General features: G+C 39.2%; 1 protein-coding gene across 2 annotated transcripts; it reads right to left on the reverse strand.

The window, feature by feature from the left end:
• Positions 1–1,401: 1,401 nt before the first annotated feature.
• On the reverse strand, positions 1,402–22,287 carry NSUN6 (NOP2/Sun RNA methyltransferase 6). 2 transcript variants are annotated; one of them, XM_072330348.1, is made up of 12 exons: positions 22,223–22,287; positions 19,054–19,148; positions 18,149–18,304; positions 16,416–16,495; positions 15,446–15,555; positions 14,275–14,428; positions 13,927–14,008; positions 12,334–12,453; positions 9,638–9,782; positions 7,746–7,894; positions 5,891–6,016; positions 1,402–2,989 (listed from the first exon to the last, which is right to left on the reverse strand). In XM_072330348.1, exons 2-12 carry the CDS (start codon positions 19,126–19,128, stop codon positions 2,777–2,779), a joined length of 1,410 nt encoding a protein of 469 aa, XP_072186449.1. In that variant the 5' UTR covers positions 19,129–19,148; positions 22,223–22,287; the 3' UTR covers positions 1,402–2,776. The 2 variants fall into 2 exon arrangements, with proteins under 2 accessions (XP_072186449.1, XP_072186450.1); XM_072330349.1 differs by lacking the exon at positions 22,223–22,287 and adding an exon at positions 19,394–19,455.
• Between the last annotated feature and the right edge of the window lie 92 nt (positions 22,288–22,379).

Here is a 22,379-nt window from a genome sequence, read left to right on the forward strand (position 1 = left end):
CCTTAACGAGTACACGAAACCCCTCAGTCGAAGAGTTGTCGGGCTCTATCACAAGTAAACAGGAAGAAGCTGTAGAATAACGTCATACAATACTAGGCTGCTCTTTTAATATTTTTTATATTGGTGGAGATAAATATTTAGATTTGGCACTATTACTAATCACTGTTTCTACAAATAGGGAAAGGTACTTTTCAGATTCTGGCTTTTTATTTTTGATAGACAGGATCTGATTGTATATCTAATCTATATACATAAATAAATAAATAAATAAATATACATATATATTTATAGTGCTTCAGCACCTGACACTGAAGCATAATGATTCAGTCTGCAAAGCATTCTTATTAGGAAAGTTACCTTATTATGTGTCAGAAATACACATACACCGCACAGCAAAGTTGTGAAAATGATAATTTAAATTCCTGCAATTTTAAAGTCACGGTCAGATTGGAAAGAAAAGAAAAAAGAAAGAATGGCATCCGTGCAGCTCAAGACATCTAACTTAGCCAAGTCAGAATAAGGAGCTTGGCTCATTCAAAGGGTGATTTGAAGCGTCTCAACTACATTTCTCTTCTGAACTGCTCGATGGAAAACTCTCTCTTTCCCTCTCTCTCTGTGCTTTCCTCCTTCTCTCTTCCTTGTCAGTTCCCCCTGACTCCCAGGAATTACTGAGAGAGAAAAGACTGCAGGGAAACAGCTGAGGTGTATCCCTTTAACATACTGAATATGGCATTTTACATCTAGCAGTGATTTTTCAAAACCAACGCCCACAGTAGAAAGTTGAGATATGCAATGGTTTGTCTATGGTTTTTTCAGGTTAAGTCTGGTCTGCAACTACACTGGAATCAAATATAAGATACTTACGGTTGTGTTTTTTTGGCCCTAAGAAGTTTCTTATATAAAATCAGGTGAGATCTGATTTTGATTCGAAACTGATAAGAATATGGGAAATTCTCAGCAAGCTTTTTACTAAAACCCAGCACTGCACACATCCTGCTACTGAAACTGGAGGCAAAAGTTCCTCCATTTATATGAATGTGCAAATTTCAATATACAGTCTATGTATGCTGATTAATGTTTACAGAATTTATATATTCTGAAAAAAAAAGCTTTTTTAACCAGCACTGTGTCCAAGATTTCAACATGGACTTGCAGTAAAAGACAAACTCCTTTTGTTAGCAAGCAGTTATTTTGCCACGTTTAGACTAAACATACTGTAATTTATAATATAAGCAATTCTGATTCTAAGTAGGTTTTCTCACCTAACGCTGATGAAACGAGAGCTTTCAGTCTTCTTTTGGCATGTCATGGTTAACAGCAAGGCGTTGCCTACAAAAGAAGATAGTTCTCTCCTCCTGTCCTGCTGGGATAGTCCTTACGGAGTACGTGTTGATCAGTCTTAGCAGAACAGAAGAGACGATTTATTTAACAACAGTAGAAAATGCATTATATCAAAACACTTGTCACAAATGTAAGCAAAGAACCAGACTACTGAGCTGTATAAATTATTCTGATTACGAGCACTTCTGACAGTGCGAAGGTAAATTATCATGGTATCCCTTTTAGTACCCAAATAACAAGGAGTGCAAAATAAGGTATTTTTTTACAGAGAATGCTTTTTAACCAATGAGAAAAGCAAAGAACCAACAACAAAACACAGACGTCAGTTCAGGTCTCTGAAATGTGCTTGTCTTTCCCCTGCGTTTTTGTGCTGTTTCTAACAGTACTGCAAAAAGAGAACGTTGCTCAGACAGAACATCTCTGAAACTGAAGCAAAGTTTGCAAATGGGGACAACATGTTTAAGAAATGTCAATTATTGAATGTTTGACAGCGTGTGGAGTCAGTTCTCAGGAGCATGCTCCCCCAATTTCAACCTTCATTTGATTTGATGCTTTCTAACCGGTTAAGAGTTAATGTTCTTAGTTGTTTGAAAGGTGATTCGCAACATTTCAGATGATATTAATGCACTGTTTTCTGTCTTCTGATATTTTCATCACAAATGTAGCCCCTTCTATTGCAAATGTTTGATTTTAAAGTTGTCATTGGTCAGCCACTCCAGACGGCTGTTTCAGAACCAATACAATTTATGCATGGGAAGTTTGATGTTGAAATAATATTTATTTACATTCCCAGAGTGAGATGGTTTAATATATTCATGCTGCTATAAAAGACCTGCTACAAAGCCTAATCGTATTTTGTGTATATACTATGTGTACAGAGAATCTTGCTTGTATTAAAATAAAAGAGAAATGAGGTTCTAAGTATCAATTTATAAAAGTCATTTGTAAAACGTTACAGTGTTTCCCGAAGCCCTATTTAATGAAACATTAACCCTTGGTAAACCTCCACAGAAAAAGCTTAATCCAGAATTCACCATAATGGTTCCTGTCCGCTTCATTTCTGCTTGTGTTTCATAGAGGATCTTACCTCACCACCCCCCAGCCCCTGTTCCCACTGCTCCTGCACTAGGTGAGCCACTCACACGGCGAGAGATAACAGACAAAAGCATGACTGAACATCCTTGTCATCCAGGCGCTGACCTGCTGTGAATATAAAAGCAAACAGACCTAAAAATGATGCTGCCCTTCCCCCAGCCCCGACTTTCTGCAACCTGTGGCTCTTTCCCAGCAGAACAGCTGGCAGACTGTAGCGCTGCCATGGCAACCCTGCCGTCACCCGTTGGCTTGGCAACCTCGCAGCACCACCACATGCACTTCACGTCTGAACTGCTCTTAGGCTCACAGAGGTATTTTTCCAGGTTGTATTGCTGGGTCCTTATTTACCCTTCAACTTCATAAACTTTGCAATAAAAAATCCTATGCAGTCCTTATTTGCCAGTGAAACCAAATCTTCTTCCCTGCAATCTTGCAAAGATTCCATATCCGTGCCTTGCAAAGTCCCAGCAGACGGATCAAATCTCTGCAGCAGCTTCAACTGATGGAGCGCCAGTCCGGCTCCCCTCATGCCTTCTCCTCCAATGTGAGGTTCCTTTGGAAGTAGCAAAGGAAAGCAAATTACCACATCAGTACAAAGTCCCTGGTTTCCCAAATGTATTCCTACAAGTATTTGCAGAGCTGCCTAACTTAGTGCGGACACGCTAGGTTTGTGTCATGTACACTGCAGGGAAGTTCAGAAGTTACGTGGCCCTCCTCAATCTGGCAAGCATGCATGCATGCATACAGCATGTCCAAAGAGCACCAAGGTGCTGCTGGTGTGGCCAAGCCCACTTAGCCCATTAGTTAAGTGACTGGAGCACTTGTGGAGGATGGCGACATCCATAGGTCTAAATCAGTCCCCAGAGAGTGAAATCCCTGTCAATCACAAGCAGGCTGTTAGCAGCAGCCAACGCATGTGGAAGTTTTAGGTTTTTCATGTAAATGCTGAAGCACTTCTGTGTAAGCAACGACAGGTTGTCCAAAAGAGAGATTCCTTAGCTCAGTAACAGTACTAGAAATAGCTGGATTCTTCACATAGAAAACTTCAACTGGAGAGAATGAAAGAACGCTGCCTAAGGAGGCATCATTTCAGAAGATGATACAGCAGAAAAAATTCAGTGCTTCAGATTTTCTATGTTATGTAATTAGACTAATGGGTACACGGGAATAGCGTTACCATCCCTGACATGTTTCTATAGGACACAGAGGAAGGAACGGTGCAGGCATCTGAATTCAGAAGGACATTTGGCATCAAAATCCTGGGCAGGAGCGAGGCCTTCTCACAGCCCCATCCCTCTTCTCAGCGTTCCCTATGTCCGCCTTGACTCTTTTTTGTTTAAATATGCTGACACCTGGAAAAACCTGATTCTTAGCTGGATCATTTATCAAATGCATTCAGTCAGGAGACAGAACAAGATTTGCAAAAGCTGGTATGGCAATAGCAAAATGAAGAACTCCATTGTTAGTCTGTAATGCAATGCAGAGTAGAGCATTTCTTGAGCCCTCAGACTTTGCTAACACAGGTGCTCACCCCATCAGCACATGATGTGAGTTAACTGCTTAACAATGCACTGCCAGCTGTAAAGCTGGGCAGCCGGGAGGCTGCAGCCCAAATCTTCTCTTCCTTTCATTTCATAGGAATTTGGTGCTTTCCAGGTAAGAGACAAAAATAGGTATGTGTTGGAAACTGAGAAAAATCAACATGCAAAGGGAGATGAGGGGTTGGGTTGTGACTTGAAGTACTGGAATAAAAGGGGTTTGATGCAGAAAACAGTGTTACACAGGGCGCGGTGACTTGCTTGTTCAAAGGCTAGTTTTGCCCTCTGTCTCTTCCTTTTCCCTTCCAGATCAGTTACTGCATTGAAGCTGATAGCCAATATCATCTCCTGTGTGTAAATCCTAAAGAGGCAGTAAGTCTGCACAGGCACAGGATCAGCTGCCATGCAGTAACCTCCACCTCTGAGATCAGTAACGATGGCTCCACCTCCTGTTTTGCCTTGCACAGCCTGATTACAAGACCTGCTGCCAAAACGAGATAGATTGATTGTGGGATACAGTGGGCTGGGTATAAAGCAGGTGTCTGCTGAGAGACAGAAAGAACTTGAGAAATAAGTAAAGGAGCATGAGGTGAGTCAACTCCAGCTTCCTATTCATTGGAAAATGTCACCTCGGGAGGGTAGCTGGTTGTAAGATGTGATAGATCACCTGTGGGTAAATAATTTGGTGTCATCTTATTTAAACTATGCTATACACAAAGCCTTACTTTTTATATTAATGTCTTTTGTTTGTGTGAAAGAAGTACTTTATCCGAAGTGTATTACTGGTGAGGTACCAAGTCTATTAAGCTGGAATCTTACATCTAAGTTAATAGGACTTGTGTTTTGCTTTGTCATTCTACTGAGGACAGTTTCCCATGCTGTCGGCTTTACTTAATGGTCTCAGTTGAAAGAGCTGGAATTGAAAAAAGATTCTAGTATAAATAGATGGAAAGCCTGAATTTTTACCAATGTGCAGAAGGACCCTGGCGTATAAATCTTTAAGAAAAGCTTTTGTCCTCTTAAATCTTTGGCAGCCTTTGTGTATTTTCTTCTTGTACACCACTGTGTATATTTAAAGTTTTTTTCAGTTAAAAGATACATCCAAGCTCTTAGGACGGATTCAAGGCATTAAGGAATGTACAGGTTGAACAGGTACCAGACTCAGGCTTTTCCTCAGTGCAGTGATGACTAACAACTAAGATGCTCCACCTCATCACACTGACAAAGGAGAAGAAAGCTACACATATATACGGCCTGATGATAAACTGTCTCAAAGAACTAACAAAGGTGATGTAATTTTGAAAGGTATGCAGTATAGATAAGAATTCTAGTGTCTCGCTGTATACTTTCTCCCTATATACTTTCTCCCTGTTGGCACTTCTATGGTAGTCACTGGCTCTAAAAAAGACAACATTAAGTCTTGGGCCACTGAGCTTGAACTAAATTTATTCCCTCATTCTTCATGTAAAACAAAGACGGCTCCCATGCATATAAAATCCTCCTTTGAGTTATTTCCCACCCTTTATATAATCTCCCACTGCTTCAGGAACTTTAATTAAAAAAATGTCACCTCTTTTGTTAATGAGCAGAAAAAGAAAATAAAATACATGCATTTAAGGAAGAATAGCAAGAGAAATTTTCACCTGTCTGAGTGATCTTTTATCCCTCTTGCGTGTTAAATGATTGTTGTGCAAATCAAAACAAGCTCAGCGCACAGTGGGAAACTACTTAATGTTCCCTAAATGAAGCTCAATTAAGCATGGAAAAAAAGGTTTCAAGAGCATCTGAAATTCTTGTATTATTTTTACCCCTAGTAGTTAAAACTCTCTACGGTGAAAAAGAGATTTATTGATGGTAAATATACTGAGTACCCTTATGGTGCCAAAACAAGTCAAGCATCCTATAAATACCAGTACCTGTGGCTGAAGCTGGAGGCATGGAAAAGTTTCCAGGGCCCAGGCAACTTGCTCCTCGTTTTCAGAAAGTGTAATTGTACACGTGCTGTAAACCAAAACACCTCCTGGCTTCAGCAAACTCACTGCCTGCAGGGGAAAAAGAAACAACACTTCAGCTTATATTTAAAGGCAAAATGTTTCATATTAAGTAACGGCACCCAAGGAACTGTTAAGCTATAATATTAAAAATTAACACTTCAATCTTTCTGTCTAAAACAACATTAGGATGCTAATTCTTCTCAGGGAATACATTAAAGTTCACATAGATTAGAAAAGCTTTTCTTTCAAAATTGTCATTATAGTTCATGCACTTTCTTAATGCTACTGAAATGATTCACCCTGTAGGATTTGTTATTTGTGCAGTTCTGCATGTCTCATGCAGATTAGTTTTGTTTTTATCACATGCTGCCAAGCACAGATAGTTACACGGTATTTCTGTCACTGATATTATTTGTCAGCTGTTCCATATGTTTGGCATGGTTAGATCTGTGCTTCTTTCCAAGCTGTAATTCACTTTGAATAAATATAATTCAGGTTTACAGAGGCTTCATGAAATCTTGTCCTCCAATGTCAGGGGAAGTGTGCTCTTAATAACTAGGGAAGTTGTAACATGGCCTCCCATCTGTGTGCTCCAGCGTCTATTTCACAGAGTACCTCTGCAGGCTATGTGAGGAAGTGGCAAGAATCCACGCTGCTGCACAGAAAATGCTTTCAACCTGCTCTGCAACTCAGACCTTTCCAATTGTTATAAACTGAAATTGACACAACCAAAGGGAGAAACAATACAAAAATACAGAGTTTTTTTGTTTACTGTTGCTTGCAGACATCTTTCCCGTGCTCCGGTGAACTGACTTCACCTAGCAGCAGATCTGGTGCAGCTGAAAGGCCAGCTCAATGCAAATGCTGTCATCAGCCTTACTTAAAAGAAGGGGGCATATGAAAGATAGGAGAACACTATCTTGTTTTATAAATATTTAAGTGCTCCTAAATGATTTCAACTTTCCTCCTCTCTTTGACTCCATCATCATGAAAGAGAGAAACCAAAGCTGAGCAAACGACTTGAGTTTTTTAACTCGTTCTAACCAAGGAGAAACAAATCCCAAAAGAAACGACATAAAGAAAACTGCACTGCTTCCTCTAGGGAGAAAAAAAGGAATATTTTAGTCTTTTGGTGTGTGAATAATAGGAAACTGAGATTTCAATGGCTAGAAGTTAACATCAGATACCTGAGCTTCAAAAGGGCAGGCTGCACCCTAGCATAACTCTGCAGAAGAACAAGTCTAAGTGTTCTGGGAACTACTGGTCCCCAGAGACAAAGGATAACATAAGACCAGCTGGAAATCAGGCAAGATACAAAGGCTTCAATATTCTTCAATTAAATTTAGGAATAAGCTGAGAACTGCAGATGGTTTTTGTGACAGGAGAAACTGCAGCTGGGAAAATAAAACCTTGATAATGCTACCCCGTGATAGAAAAGGAAAGGTTAGCACTTAATGGTTTCTAGTACCATTACAGCAAATAAGAATGTGATGCAGAAACAGCTAGGAGCAATAACAAGGAATGAAAAACCTAGAAAAGGGCAAGGATCAAATATGAAACATATTTAGAAAGAGGGACATTCTGCAGAACAGCAGTTTTATGGAACTCAGGTGCTGCGTTTGCCCTGAATAGAAAGAACTTTGGAATGTATGTATCCCAGCACATAACTGCTGAGAAAGATACGGAAAATGAAACATTCTGGCAAGTGAAGTTAAGTTTTACCCTGCCAAACTGTTTGTATTCAATGTAATTTAGCTACTTAATAATTAATACGTACCACAGTGAAAAGCTTGCGCTGGAGTGGCTGGTAAGATGTCACTTCCTTTAAAGTTGAGGAATAAGCCATGTTCGGTCTTTGCCCCATCCCGCTGCATGGAGCATCAAGAAGAATTCGATCAAATGATTCCGGTAGGAATGGAGGCCCTTCTGTTAGGAGAAAAAGACAAGAAAAATAAAAAGTAATGTAAAATGTGCCTCTTCTTTCCTTGCGATTTCACCATAGGAAATGGCAGGCTGTTACAGCTTAATTGCCATAGAACACTGAAGTCCTATAGATGGTATCCGCAAAAGTGATCTCAGCTAGAGACAAGTTTCATCAGTGATACTGGTAGATTTTGTCTGACAGAAAAGGAATTACAGTTCCGTGAACTCAAACAGTGCATTACCGCTTTACACATCCGTATTTTTCAACTGAGATATTTTGACACTAAAACATAAAGACAACAAAAATGTTGAAGTAAGATTGGCCAGAGGTGCTATGTGCACAGCTGTGCATGTAGGTTGTTACAGAAGCACATTGTTAACCATTAAGACTACCTTAAGTAATAACAATTGGACTGCCTATATAACACTTCATGTAATTCACATAGAAAATAGAGCACTTGATAACATGAAATACTCAACATTCTAATTCTACTAGATGTTCTACATGTGTTGTCTCTGCAGCAGAACAGTTCAGTCACAAGGATGGAAAAGACAGGCACTACTTCTGAATGTTGCCCGGATAGACAAAAAAATATGTGCCTCCTTTGTGCAGAGCCTATCCTTTCACCTTTCCAAATCCCACTAGTTTAACAGCCCCAAAACGTCCATTGCTCTAGTGCTTGAGAAACAGTTCAGCTCAGGATTACCAAGACAAAAGGAGCTCTAGATGGGTACCTGAGTATGCTGTGCCTCCTTTTCTTCTTCTGTTCCTGAAATATCTAAGCAGGTCACAATTGCAAATGAGTGGATAATTTCTGCTACCTAGCTTGTTCCGCTATCACCAAATGAGGCTCTTTTGGCACTACTGATTTATCTACCACCAATTCAGCCTTCAAAGTGCGTCATATGTCATAATTGCAGGGATGTACAGAATAGCCTTCGTGATCTCTCAGTATTATAGCTAGCTCTTGTTCATCTATGCAAGTGCTACGAACCACCTACAATATCTTACATTCATAGATGATTAAGAAAAATACCTTAATTCCTGCAAACTAGAATAACAATAAGGGATGGGGACAAGGAAGGTGAATTATGCAACCTGATCCCTACTTAGGCTAACCAGTGACTGGAATAAAACAGTGAGAAAGAACAGCACACTTTGCACAACAAACTAAAAATAATCTAGACAGCAGATACTGCTTAAATCGTTCCATCATGGGAACAGAACCAGCATCATAAATACAGTGCTGCAGAAAAGCAAATGAAATGAACTCAAAATAATACGCTGTGCTTCCATACTACTTTCCCCTGAACAGCTGAACAAATATTACTGAACCAAACCTTGCAATACTCCTGGGAGTTAGGTATTAATAACCCAATTTTATAGATGAGGATTTTGAGGCAGAAAAACCAAGCAATTCTGCAGAAGTAATTTATTTCTCAGACTAAGCCAAACAACTCAGAGTATGGGGTTAAGTATTATCATGAAAGGTTTAAGGCTTCATCAATCTTTGATACTATCTGGAAAGGGAATGCATTCCTTTTGAGCATATTAGATTGTGATAAGGACAGATAATTAGAGCTTTGTAGGTGCTTTATGGAGAAGAAAATAAGAGGACTTCCACAGGCTGAAGCAGCTGAGCTATCTGCCTGGATTTCAAAAACTTATGGACTGGTGACAGATTTAATACTATTGATTAAAAACTGACACTTATTCTACACACTACTGTAACCCAAATTGTTTACCTTGTTTATCCTCTCTCTTCTCAGCTGACAGTGCTTTTGTTCCATCATAGCAAAATGCCTTTATGCAATTCAACTGCAGTAATTCAGCGTTCTGCTTAATTCTTTTGACCTTGTTAGCTATCTTGTCCATTGCTATTACTTCACCCTGAAAAAGAAAAGTTTTTGTTTTAAAGAATAAAAATAAAATCAAAAGCATAAGGATTAGGTAGATAGCAGTTCCTGATATTTTTTTTCTCTTTGATCAGTGTAATGAATGAAGCTTATTTTTACCCTAAAGAATGATATTATTTTTAAATCTACACTCCAGCAGTCCTTGTTTTCCCGCGTTTTCCATGACACCCCCATTAGGGTAGATACTGGTCTGGAGCTCTATGCACCCTGTTCAGCTTGATCACTCCAAAATGGGAACCTATAATGTCTGACTTCCAACAAGATTTTGTTTGTGTTTTCTTGTTTGTTTCATATTGTTTTACTGAGCATTCAATTAGGTAAAAAATAATAATAATTTGTTAGAAGGTTGAAGTCTCAAATATGTGGTAAAATAGGTCAACAGGTTTTAAATTTGCATGGAGATGTTACTGCATTCAGCTCAGAGGAAAGGAGACCCACAGCTGTACCTCTGACTCAGGTTCATAGAATACCATTACACTTGTGGAAGTGACAACTACTGCATCCTTCCATTCAGGTAGGAATAAAAGTTCTCTTTTTCTCTGCAGGATAAATCAAAACAGGCACACAGCGCTACCTGCTAGATGAAATTTGTAAACGGGAAAGAAAACACTTCTCAGTATTGTCAGTGAAATCCAGAACTGTAATCAACCTTCAAAAATGACCTTCAAAAAACAGAACAAAAGGAAACAAACAACTCATAGCCAGAGACCAAGAACTACGAATGGACTTGCTACAGTGATTCAGATCTTCTGAGAAAACATGACCATTTTTTTTAATTTGGTGATAGCTCTCCAGAAGACTAATGGAAGAGCAACATGACCGTATTAAAAATAGACAGACTGTATGCAAAAAGAAAGAAAAAGAAGTTAGTGAAGGTACACTGGTTGACTGTAGTAACCATGTTAGCCAATCTGTAGGTCTAGGACTGGAAAGAAAGAATCACAGAATCACAGAATCACAGAATTATAGGGGTTGGAAGGGACCTCTAGAGATCATCGAGTCCAACCCCCCTGCCAAAGCAGGCTCCCTACACCACGTCGCACAGGTAGGCGTCCAGGCGGGTCTTGAATATCTCCAGAGAAGGAGACTCCACCACCCCCCTGGGCAGCCTGTTCCAGTGCTCCGTCACCCTCACCGTAAAGAAGTTCTTGCGCACATTCGTGCGGAACTTCCTATGCTGGAGTTTCAGCCCATTGCCCCTAGTCCTGTCCCCACGCACTACTGAAAAGAGACCAGCCTCGCCACTATAGCTCCCACACCTCAGGTATTTATAAACCTGGATCAAGTCCCCTCTCAGCCTTCTTTTCTCAAGGCTAAACAGACCCAGTTCCCTAAGTCTCTCCTCGTAGGGGAGATGGTCCAGGCCCTTCACCATCTTTGTGGCCCTCCGCTGGACTCTTTCCAAGAGATCCCTGTCTTTTTTGTACTGGGGAGCCCAGAACTGGACACAGTATTCCAGATGAGGCCTCACCAGGGCAGAGTAGAGGGGGAGGATCACCTCCCTTGACCTGCTGGCTACGCTCTTTTTAATGCACCCCAGAATGCCATTGGCCTTTTTGGCTACAAGGGCACACTGCTGGCTCATGGCCAACCTGTCGTCCACCAGGATGCCCAGGTCCCTCTCAGCAGAGCTCCTCTCCAGCAGGTCTTCCCCCAACCTGTACTTGTGTATGCAATTATTTCTACCGAGATGCAAGACTCTACACTTGCTTATGTTAAACCTCATCCGGTTTCTTACTGCCCAGCTCTCCAGCCTGTCCAAAGACAAGGATCTATGTTGTTTCAATTGTTTCTAGCCCCCAGCTGCTGTGAGCCGACTCACCTCTACCATGAGTACCCAGTGACCTGATGCCACTGCTTCTCCCATTACCACTCAGCATGCTGTACAACATTCTGATGGTGCTTAAACGTTGTTATGGCTGTTGCTGAAATGGTGGCTTTACTGTACATGTGCCGTACTGTGGACACATTAAAGATAATTTCTTCTCTTGAGAGGCACTCAGCAACAGGAACAGACTGAAATACAACAGGTCTCCCCCATCTGGCCCATTCCAGTCACTACTGCAAAAGTTTCCTCTATAACATCTGGGGAAAAAGGGTGGTTTGGACTGCGCTCTGAACAGTGATAAATCCTCAAGATTTAACTATTCTCAATTCCTACTTTAAAGCTACACATTCTTTCAGCACACCACAGCAACCTGTTATTCCCATAAATCCTCAGTTTCATTAATCCAGTGTATTTCTGAGTAACGTGCAAGTCAACACATTCTTCCATTATAAACAAGTGAAATCAAACATATATTTCAACAGATCCATTTGCAGCAAATCAGGTCTTAAATGGGATGGCAACCTTTTAGTAGTCTGTGCTCATTTCACATACTAACAAAATGCATTGGTAAACAGAATGTTTGAGTACTAGTGGCTTGCTATTCTAAGTAAGTTATCTGCATGCATTCTGACAGATCTGTTAAAGTGATGGTGTTCAGACTTCACTGAGACAGAAAATGCTCAGTGACTTCTCTTACCTGGTCATGCATTAATGTTGCAAGATGGGTTGTTTTTCCTCCAGGTGCAGCACACATGTCCAAAATTCTTTCTCCTGGTTGAGGGTTTAAAACATGGCTGACAACCACTGAAGGTAAGTTCTATCATAAAAACAAAAACAGGAGAATTCAAACCTTATGGCTTGTACCAAGTCCTGGAATAAGGAATGACAAACATGTTAAAAATAAACATAAAATTCAGCATTTAAGATATTAAGATATTGCTGTCAGTTCCTTACCAGAAAATGAAATATTAACAGAGACAGCAGATGTCTCTAGTCTCCACTGGCTCTTGTCTATTTAAAGCCATATATGAGTATCTATGACTGAAGTTTAAGGATTTGTGGCTAGGGAGGTTACGCTGCTAAAACTGAAAATAAATTAAATTGCTACTACCATAGACACAGAGCAGTTCTGTATATAACTAGGATTTTATACTCGTTTGGTTTATTGGAACATATTGGTGTAGTTTAGTATCAAGCAATTAGATGAACAGGCAGGAGTTTAAACTTGCTGAATGAAGGAACTGAATTGTGCTAACTGTATAGACAGAATAGATCTGAGTGATTGTTCTACCTGTCAAATGAAGCAATGTACTATTTCAGAGGATATGACTGAAGGAGGGTTTATTTGAGATAAAATTTACATTTGCTTTACAGAGTAAAACTACTTTTTGGAGAGCTAAATAGCTTGCTTTTGTTTTTTTAAGCCCAGGGAATATTTGTATTTATATTTGCAAAATACCATTACTAGTGAGCTCTTGCACACCTGCTTCATGTCTTAAACATTTTTCTTTAATCTCAACAAACTGAAATTATGAATTTCACTTGATCTTAGAAAACAAAAAGTTCCATTTATTTAATCATCCTATGTTTCAGCATAATCCACATGGCCAGCTGTCATGTCTGTTCATTGTTTCCAATCAAACTTGTTGCATGGGGAAAAGTAGTTTAGGTTCCATCAATGTTAAAGCTGCAAAAGAAAAAGCTGTCAAGAATGAAGTTCAAGTTCTCTTCAATTTAAAGTCAATTATTTGAAGATTTCCTTCCTTATCTACAGAAATGTGTATCTTGAAAGAGGCTCTTGTAGTTCATAAGGCAGATTCCAAAAACTAAATGTTCTATGGAGTATTTGTGCAAAAAGAACATCTAAGTAAAGGTTCTCCCAAGTCTCCTGTGTGACATAAACATGTAGATTCGTTAGTTTTCTTTAAATCCATGCGGAGAATTAGGTGCTGTAATGCACAATGAACATACAGAGTTATAACGACTGCTCAGAATCACAGTATCACAGAATGATCTGGGTTGGGAGGGACCTCAAGGATCATGAAGCTCCAACCCCCCTGCCTGGAAGGGCCACCAAACTTCCATGTTTACTAGATCAGGTTGCCTAAGGCCCCATCCAACCTGGCCTTGAACACCTTCAGGGATGGGGCATCCACAACGTCCTTGGGCAGCCTGTTCCAGGACCTCGCCACTCTCCTAGTAAGGAACTTCCCCCTAACATCCAACCTAAACTCATAGGACACTCATTGTTCTGCACCAGTGCAGATTTTCGTTTTGGCAACAAACATACCTGTAAAAATACATGACTAGGAAGCACACCGTCGAATGAAGGACTAAGATAGACTGGCTCTGTCATTCTCACACCTAACCCACTGAAAAACACAAAACAATTTATTTCAAGTACCCAGGTGTATCATTTTTAACAGTATTAATATCAGTATGCTTATATACAGAAATTTGAAACAAAATCTTACAAAAATGAAACCATTATAAATCAGCCAAGAAAAAATACTTTTACAATTTAGCAGTTGATATTCTTTAAAATGAGATCATTAAGACGGGTAAACTGTGATAAAAATCTGCATTTAAAATTGGAATATCTGTAGATACAGATTGCAGTTACTAAGGACTTACTTACATTGTCCGGCCATTCAAACTGAAAATGTCACTGCGACTCAGTTCTGAAATCCCATTTCCAAGGAAAACTTTGACTCCTTCAAATTCTTTGGCTCCTCTTTTACATTTTCCTTCAACATCTGAATAGACTGAGACTAAATCTCCAGCCTTCACAACTGGGCAAAGAACAAAAGTTTTGAATTTAATCTTATACTTGGTTAGACAGTAGGGACCAAATAATTCAGGGTTTTCAGTAGGCTGCTTCAGCTCTTATATCACAGCAAAACTGGGGCTTTCTTAATGTAATAAATGACCTCATAGGCACTGAGCTTGAAAGTATGCATAGTGAATGATGACTCAATTATCTAGAGCTATTGAGAACCACTAGGTTACAAATCAGACTTGTTTCTTAAGCGGCTAGACAAGCCTTTAGTTTATTTATTATATCACCACATGGTTACCTAACCGATTTTTATCTTGTCTCATCAGTGCTGAAAGATGGAAAAACACGAATTTCCATATCTGAAGAAACTGCCATCAAAACTGAAGATATTTTTCATCAACAGAAAAAGAAGATTCTACTCAGTGCTTCATAAACAAACAATAAAAAATGAATTACCATTGGGAACAAATCTATTTTTCTGGATTTGTAACTTGGAATCTGTCAGGATAGTAAAGTCAGCTGCCTTTGTGGCTACATGAAGAGAAAATACTTATTGAAATACCGTTCCCTACATGATCCAGCTACCATTTAGGTACCATCAACATACATCCACCTACAATCCATTTGTTGCAGCACCCTTTTTTCCCACAAGACTGGAAAGTGTCACTTGTTTAAACAAACAGACAAACTAACTAAAAAGACAGTTTTTAATTCATTGTCTTTAAAAAATATTTCTAAAATGAATATAAAAAAGTGAAACATTGGAGAACAAGTACTTCTAACCTAAGGATTTAAATACTGTAAGGGCAATTTACAGTGAGAAATAATGATGTGCCATTTTCTTATGTATCGCACAGCAACACTAATAATTTCCAACAAAAGCCAGATCAAATATGTATTGACTGTATAACATAAAATTGATTTCAGCTGTGAGCAGAAGACAAAACAGATCACATTATTTATTAGAAATTAATTGAGGGTGATGTTTTTTCCTCCCCATTTAGAAGTTTTAAATGTAGAGAACTCTTACATCTTGAAGTAGATATGATACCAGGAACGTAAACGTGTGCGCCTCGAAGTACTGCGTACCCACACTGTGCTCCAACAATGACTTCAGACTCATGTTTTTTTAAATCTTGCCTAAAAACACAGGATGCGGTTCAGTTAAAAAAGCAAAATACTGAAAGAAATCTCTCTCTTCTCCCACGTAAGTAAACTCTGTGGTCCATATTTTTCTTTTCTTAAAGTATAGAAGAAAAAATACGTAGCTATCAAGTGGTCAATTAAAAAATTGATTTTAGTTCCAAAGAAATCAAAGGACAGAGGAGAAAACAAAAACAATGGTCCTCAAACTAAACCAGATTGAGGCACATTTTGCCACTATTAGAAATGTAATACAGAAATTACATTTCATACAGGAATACAAATACATTATACTGAGATAAAGAAATAATCTCTATCCCTTCCTAGGCCAGATGACTGTTAAATGACTTTGTACTTAACAACTGCTAAGTATTTCTATAATAAACACATGACAAGGCGTAGGGAACTTTGCCAGTAAGAATTGTGAAGAAGAGAGTTACCCAAAGTAATTAAAGTGTAAACACGTTCAATTATAAAAAGAACAGAATGTTCAGAAAAAGTTTCTGCAAAAGATTATTATAACTTATTATTATTATAACTTATTGTTATTATAACCCTCTATCCAAGCCCCACAAAAGTTTAATTCTTCAGTCTGCCACCTACCTGGCTTTTCAGAGAGGATGCAGTTATGTTACATTTTTCTCTTTAATAGCTTTATCTCTTAGAGAATTAACTGTTTCTGTGCTTTCTTGTATCCTTTAAAGAATAAAACTATGACCCAGTTCAGACAGTGACTGTCCACTAGGCCTCAATATAAATGAGGTTGTGCTTTACTTACTGTCAATAGTTATCCTGTTTAAAATTAAATTTACAAGTAAAATATGTATTTTTAAAGTTAAACACTGGAAAATTCAAACCTGGGTCCAATAACGGGAATTAATAAGATGTCCCGGAGTTGCGGGTGCTCAAGAACTGGAACACAGATTCCTTTAAATTGCTGTTACATTAAAACAAACAAACCAACAAAAAACACACAGTAAATAAGACTAAGAAGCTAACATTTAACTAGTTCATTAAATTGAAAACACTTTTTTCCAGTCATAATTTAGAGAATACCAAAAGAAAAACAGTGAAAATGGTTGAGAGAGATTGAAGAAATGATGTATTGGGAGACAATCCATAACAAAGATATTGATGTAAACTCTAAACAATGAATAAATAAAGAAGTAACAAGTCTGTAAAAGGATTCACTGAGATAAACTGACCCTCATTACCCTACCGCTTGTTTTTACTCTCTGTTGGAAGAAAGTTGTGTCAGGTTATCATCATGTCATAGTAACACACACACTGAAGATAAGTTCTAACTTGTTATTATTTTGATGCTGTTAATTATAAATCAACTTTTTTTTATTTTAACTATTCTTAATTACAAACCACTGTTAAACTCTGCTCATGCACTGCCTGAATACATATGTTAGAGTGGCAACGCTTTTTTTATTTCTCATTTCAGCTTCAATTTGACTGGATGCTGGGGCTGAATTGTGCAAAAGAAATGACAAGTTGCTACTTTAAAATGATTCTGGGACTTTCAAAAGATGTCTGCTTGCTTGAGGCTTTTAACATATGCGCCCCCAAACATGCAAAAGTATCATTACTTTGCATCTAATAAATGTTTACTCTTAACAAAGAAAATGATTCATTTCATTAGAAACTGCGTACGTAACCTTCTTTTCTAATATAAGCACTATTAAAAACACCAGAAGTTAATGAAAAGCCAGTCAGTTCAGATTTCAGCAAAGCATTTTCCTTCTAAGCAAAATGTTGTACTGCAGTACCCATTTCCAGAGTCAAGCTAAAATTAGCATAACTCATTACCATTCTAGCCAACAGAATGCTGTCAACTGCCTCTGCATCACAGGAGCATCTTGGCTTCTGTCATGCAATAGCTCCCTGTACACCCACTAACATCAATAATTTACTTGAAGGACCGGATCTTTTTAAACAGACTGAGGAACTAGGATAGAGCTTCCAAATAGTCCAGTTCTTCAACATCGTGGCTTGTATGTTATCAAGTACAAAATGTTTAATTTGGGTAAGTAAAAATTGAAAAGAATGATCGAAGATTAACAAGTAGGTAAAAAGAAACTTATAGGTGCCACAGGGCATCGTTCTGGCAGCAGATTTTTAGTCATATAGATTCTCTGGATTTTCCAAACAGTTTTCAGAATGAAATATTCATTCAATCTCCTTTAATCTTTACTAAAAATAAGTTGCTGAGCACAGTATATTGAGCTACAGATTTTAACTATTTCTTCTACCATCTTCTCCAGACTTAGATGCCTGTACCGTATTTACTACAGTAGTAACCCAATCTTATCTAAGGTCTCTATCAGCCATTTAGAAAGAAAAGTTGATTGTCTTTCTCCCTTTCTTGTTAATTTTATTGGATGTATTAGATGCTGAATACTGCTAGATAATGAATTTTGGTTTAACATTTAATGCTGACGGGAAATCAATATGTCTACACAATGACAATACTAGTGAACATGTATTAAGTTAAAGAATAGTTTCCAGTAGTGAAAAGCTCTCTTAATGAGGCAAAAGATGAAACATCTTGCTATTTTTGCTTTAACACAGAAATTGCACAAACCTTCTGGATTTCTTCAAGCAGCAATTTTTTCACATGTTTCACCGAGGCCAAGTTGGTATTAACTCTAACAGTTGTGATAGCTGGTGGATGAGACAGATGACTTAACAGAGATTGATATTTACTCTCTGCCTCCTTTGTACCTAAAGCAGTTATAAGCTGTCAGGAAAAGGAGAGATTTTAAAATAAGGGTTAAAGAGATTCACACAATAGCCTCTTGCTGTGTGGAAGCATAATATAAAATAAACATTAAGCAGAAATGCAGGAATAATGGTTGTATGGTGTGCAGTAGTGAGGAATGTCTATGCAATAGAGACCTGACTCCAGAGATAATCTTATGAATTTCTAGAAAGGGACTTGTTGTGAAAATGTCCAAATCATTCCACATACATTTGGAATACAGTATACAGCAAATACTGAAGACAACTGTGAGTGAGTTCTGTAATACTGTAGGTACTGTAGAAAGAATATATCTGAGAAAATGGACAAGCAGATTCAAAAACATGAATTAGTTCTTAGAAATATATACAAAAACATCATTTTTGCGTCAGCTGACATTAGGAAATCATAACTAATCTATAGTATTTTTGATTTTGCCCTGGGTCAAGGGAGTATTTCTCATTAATATTCTCAATGATACATATGCACTTAATCTCCAGTATGATCATCCTTCAGCAGGATCCAAAACTGAAGCCTCAGATTTATACCTTTTAGGTTAAATATTTAACATTACTTTGAGCCGACAGCCCTAAAGAATAATTTTATTATATAAATAGACCTATATTTAAATATCTATGGATAACGTCAAGATAATACCTTATTTTAAAGCATTAAGGTTACAGAAAATAATGAAGTGTTCAATTATTGAAGTATTTGCTATGGTTAGCAGTGGTATCTGTTTCACATACCTCACTATTTCTGAACACTTTGCTGAGATACTCTTCAACTTCCCGTTGAAAAGAGATTTTGGGGAAAAAAGACATCTTCCTTCAGCATTTAAATTCTGCCAGTAAACAAATGAAATAAGCAATGTATTTTCTTGGCACTTTTAATCATAACACTCAAGTTTACAGACATAACATGAGATGTACCCACAAACTGAGCTGCACAACTTTCTGATTCTTCTGTTTTAACAGTGCAATATTTTGAGTAAAAATCCAAACATTGATTAGATTATGACTGTAATGTTATTAGTTTTCAGCAGAGACTAAGTAACATGTCTAGCATCATGCAGTGCACAACACTCACATTGCAAAGATGCTACCAGCGTCTTTGATGTTGGAAGTTTCCCAGATGAGGGTTCAGTATCAGTGTCTGAAACACGGAGAAGGTGTCATCACCTCTAAATCCAGTCCCATTAAAGTCCCTAATTGTCATTTACTGGTAAGATTCACTCACAGGGGTTCTTTACAGAATTTAGCTTTGAATCTTCTGAGTCCCATCTTTGAAACTCTTATTCTAATTATTCAATAATTCTATTCATTCTATCTGCTCTTTTTTAGAGATTATCTTTCTCTGATTTCTCTTTCTGAAGCTTAACTTCTTTCTTTATAGTTCATATGATTCCAGCTTCCTAATGGACAATGTGTGCGATTGTGGACAGTTATTTTTCTTTTTCATATAGGCTTAAAAAAAAAACTATGGAAGCACTATAGATCAATCTTATCTTGAGTGTGTTTAATTCAGATAGGAATAGATCAGCTGATCCTTATTGAAAAATGTTCAAGCTGTCTGGTGAAAGATTACATTGTCCCTCCCCAAAGAATCTTTCACTTCTCTGTATTTTTTCTCTACTTCATCTTGTGACCAGCGACTGGTCACGAGTGTTGTTCCCCACAGGACTGTATTGGGGCCTGTTCTGTTCAATATCTTTACTGATGATCTGGACAAGGGCATTGAGTCTAAGTTTGCAGATGACACCAAGTTGTCAGGAAGTATCGATCTGCCATGGGGGTAGGAAGGCCCTACAGAGGGATCCAGACAGGCTGGATAGCTGGGCTGAGGCCAATGGGATCAAGTAAAACAAGCCAAGTGCTGGGTCCTGCACTTTGACCACAAGGTACTGCTACAGGCTTGGGGCAGAGTGGCTGGAAGACTGTGGAGAGAGTGGACCTGGCGATATTGGCTGATGCTCAGCTGGACATGAGCCAGCAGTGTGCAGAGGTGGCCAAGGCCAATGGCATCCTAGGAGTAAGGAAGTGATCATCCTCTGCACTCAGCACTGGTGAGGCCGCACCTCCAATACTGTGCTCAGTTTTGGGCTCCTCAATAAAAGAAAGACATCAAGGCCCCAGAGCATGTTCAGAGAAGGGCAACAAAGCTGGTGATGGGTCTAGAGCACAAGTCTTAGGAGGAGCTGCAGAGGGAACTGTAATTGTTTAGTCTGGAGAAGCCTCAGGGGAGACCTTATTGCTCTCTACAACTACCTGAAGGGTGGTTGTGATGAGGTGGATGTTGGCCTTTTCTCCCATGTAACTAGCAACAGGACTAGAGGGAATGCCCTCAAGTTGTGCTAGGGGAGCATCAGGTTGGACATTAGGAAAAATTCTCCAAAAGAGTGGTCAGGCACTGGAATGGGCTGCCCAGGGAGGACCCCACATCCTTGGGGGTGTTCAAAAAATGTTTAGATGTTGTACTGAGGAACATGGTTTAGTGGGAAAATATTGGCAGTAGATGGATGGTTGAACTGGAATGTCTCATAGGTCTTTTCCAACCTTGGTGATTCTATGATCTGTGTTTTTAATGAACACTTAACTAAGTGTTTGGTCAAGGAATACATAATAGGAAAAGCAAAAAGACCTTGCATACTTCACAGGGCCGAGTACACAGTATAACTGAGAGGAACTGCTCTGTCATGAATAATGTGCACGGACTCAACTCATGCATTCATGTGGCAAACATAAGAAATCCACTATTGCTGTGCTTAGTTCAGGGAAAAGAACCAATACTGTAAGTTGATTGAGCAACTCTCTAAGTGTTAGAAAGCAGAAATTCTTTAATATCAGCACTAGATACATGGGGCTAATCCTATCATGCATAGCTTACACAAAGATCTTCAGATCATAAACATTACTTGTGTTTCATAGGCAGTTTTCCCATGAGGTACGTTACAAATGAAGAAGTTTCACCCAAGTGTGTTAAATATGCAGTGACCGATTCCAAGCAAGACCTCCTATTTCCTCAGGACAATGACTCTGAAGATTTTCCTTGTCTCCTTGGTTCAGAGACACAGCTCTTTCTGTTACTTAAAACAAAAATTGGCTGGGGTATGCAGGGCTGGGGTATGCATTAAGGAATAAAAGAAAGCTCAGCAATATTGTTACAACTTGTATCAGAAGAATCATAGAACAGTTTGGATTGGAAGGGACCTGTAAAATCATCCAGTTCCAACCCTCCTGCTATAGGCAGGGGTACTTCCCACTAGATCAGGCTACTCAAAGCCCCATCCAGCCTGGCCTCAAATGCTTCCAGGGAGACAGCATTCACAACCTCACTGTTGTGAGACCTGTTCCAGTGCCTCACCGTGCTCACACTTAATAATTTCTTACTAATATCTAGTTTAATTCTACCCTTTTCCAGTTCAAAACCATTTCCTCTCATCCTGTCACTACCTGTCCTTATGAGAAGCGCCTCCCCAAGAGGAAGAGCACACTAATGAGGAGCAATTCTGCTACAATGAGCAGTCAAAGGAATAAAACCATTATAAGCCATCTAGAAACTTGAAAAACATAAAACTGGAGGTTCGGAGCACACCCACACAACCAGCAGCCTCAGCACTGTATGTCTGCAGCTTCAATGCTGGCATCTCAAAAAGATGCTTAGGTTGAGAGAGAGGTGATGAAGGACCTGAAGGAAGAGAAATGCTTTCAAACGAGAAAGGACAAACCAGTTCACATCCTCCACGCTGGGATGGGTAGTTGAATTCATCCTTTCCCTATAAAGACCCCCGTGCTCCTTCCGGGAGCTCCCTCTGAGCAGTGAACTGAGCGCAGAAGCGCTGCAGAGCCGGTAAGTCCCGAGCACAAACTCACTTCCAAACCTTCTCCCCGCCCCCTCCTCACGACTCCCCGCTCCCACCTGGAACTCGCGCCGGGCCGCTCCCGCCTCCTCCGGGACGGCAGCCGGAAGTCCCGCCCCTATGCGCGAGATGATTGGTTAGAGACTGACAGGGCGGTTGGAGACTGACAGGGCGGTGGCAGCCCGGCTGTTACCATGGCAACCAGAGAGGCGGCGG

This window comes from Excalfactoria chinensis, chromosome 2 (assembly GCF_039878825.1).
Source record: "Excalfactoria chinensis isolate bCotChi1 chromosome 2, bCotChi1.hap2, whole genome shotgun sequence".
Taxonomy (NCBI): Eukaryota; Metazoa; Chordata; class Aves; order Galliformes; family Phasianidae; genus Excalfactoria; species Excalfactoria chinensis.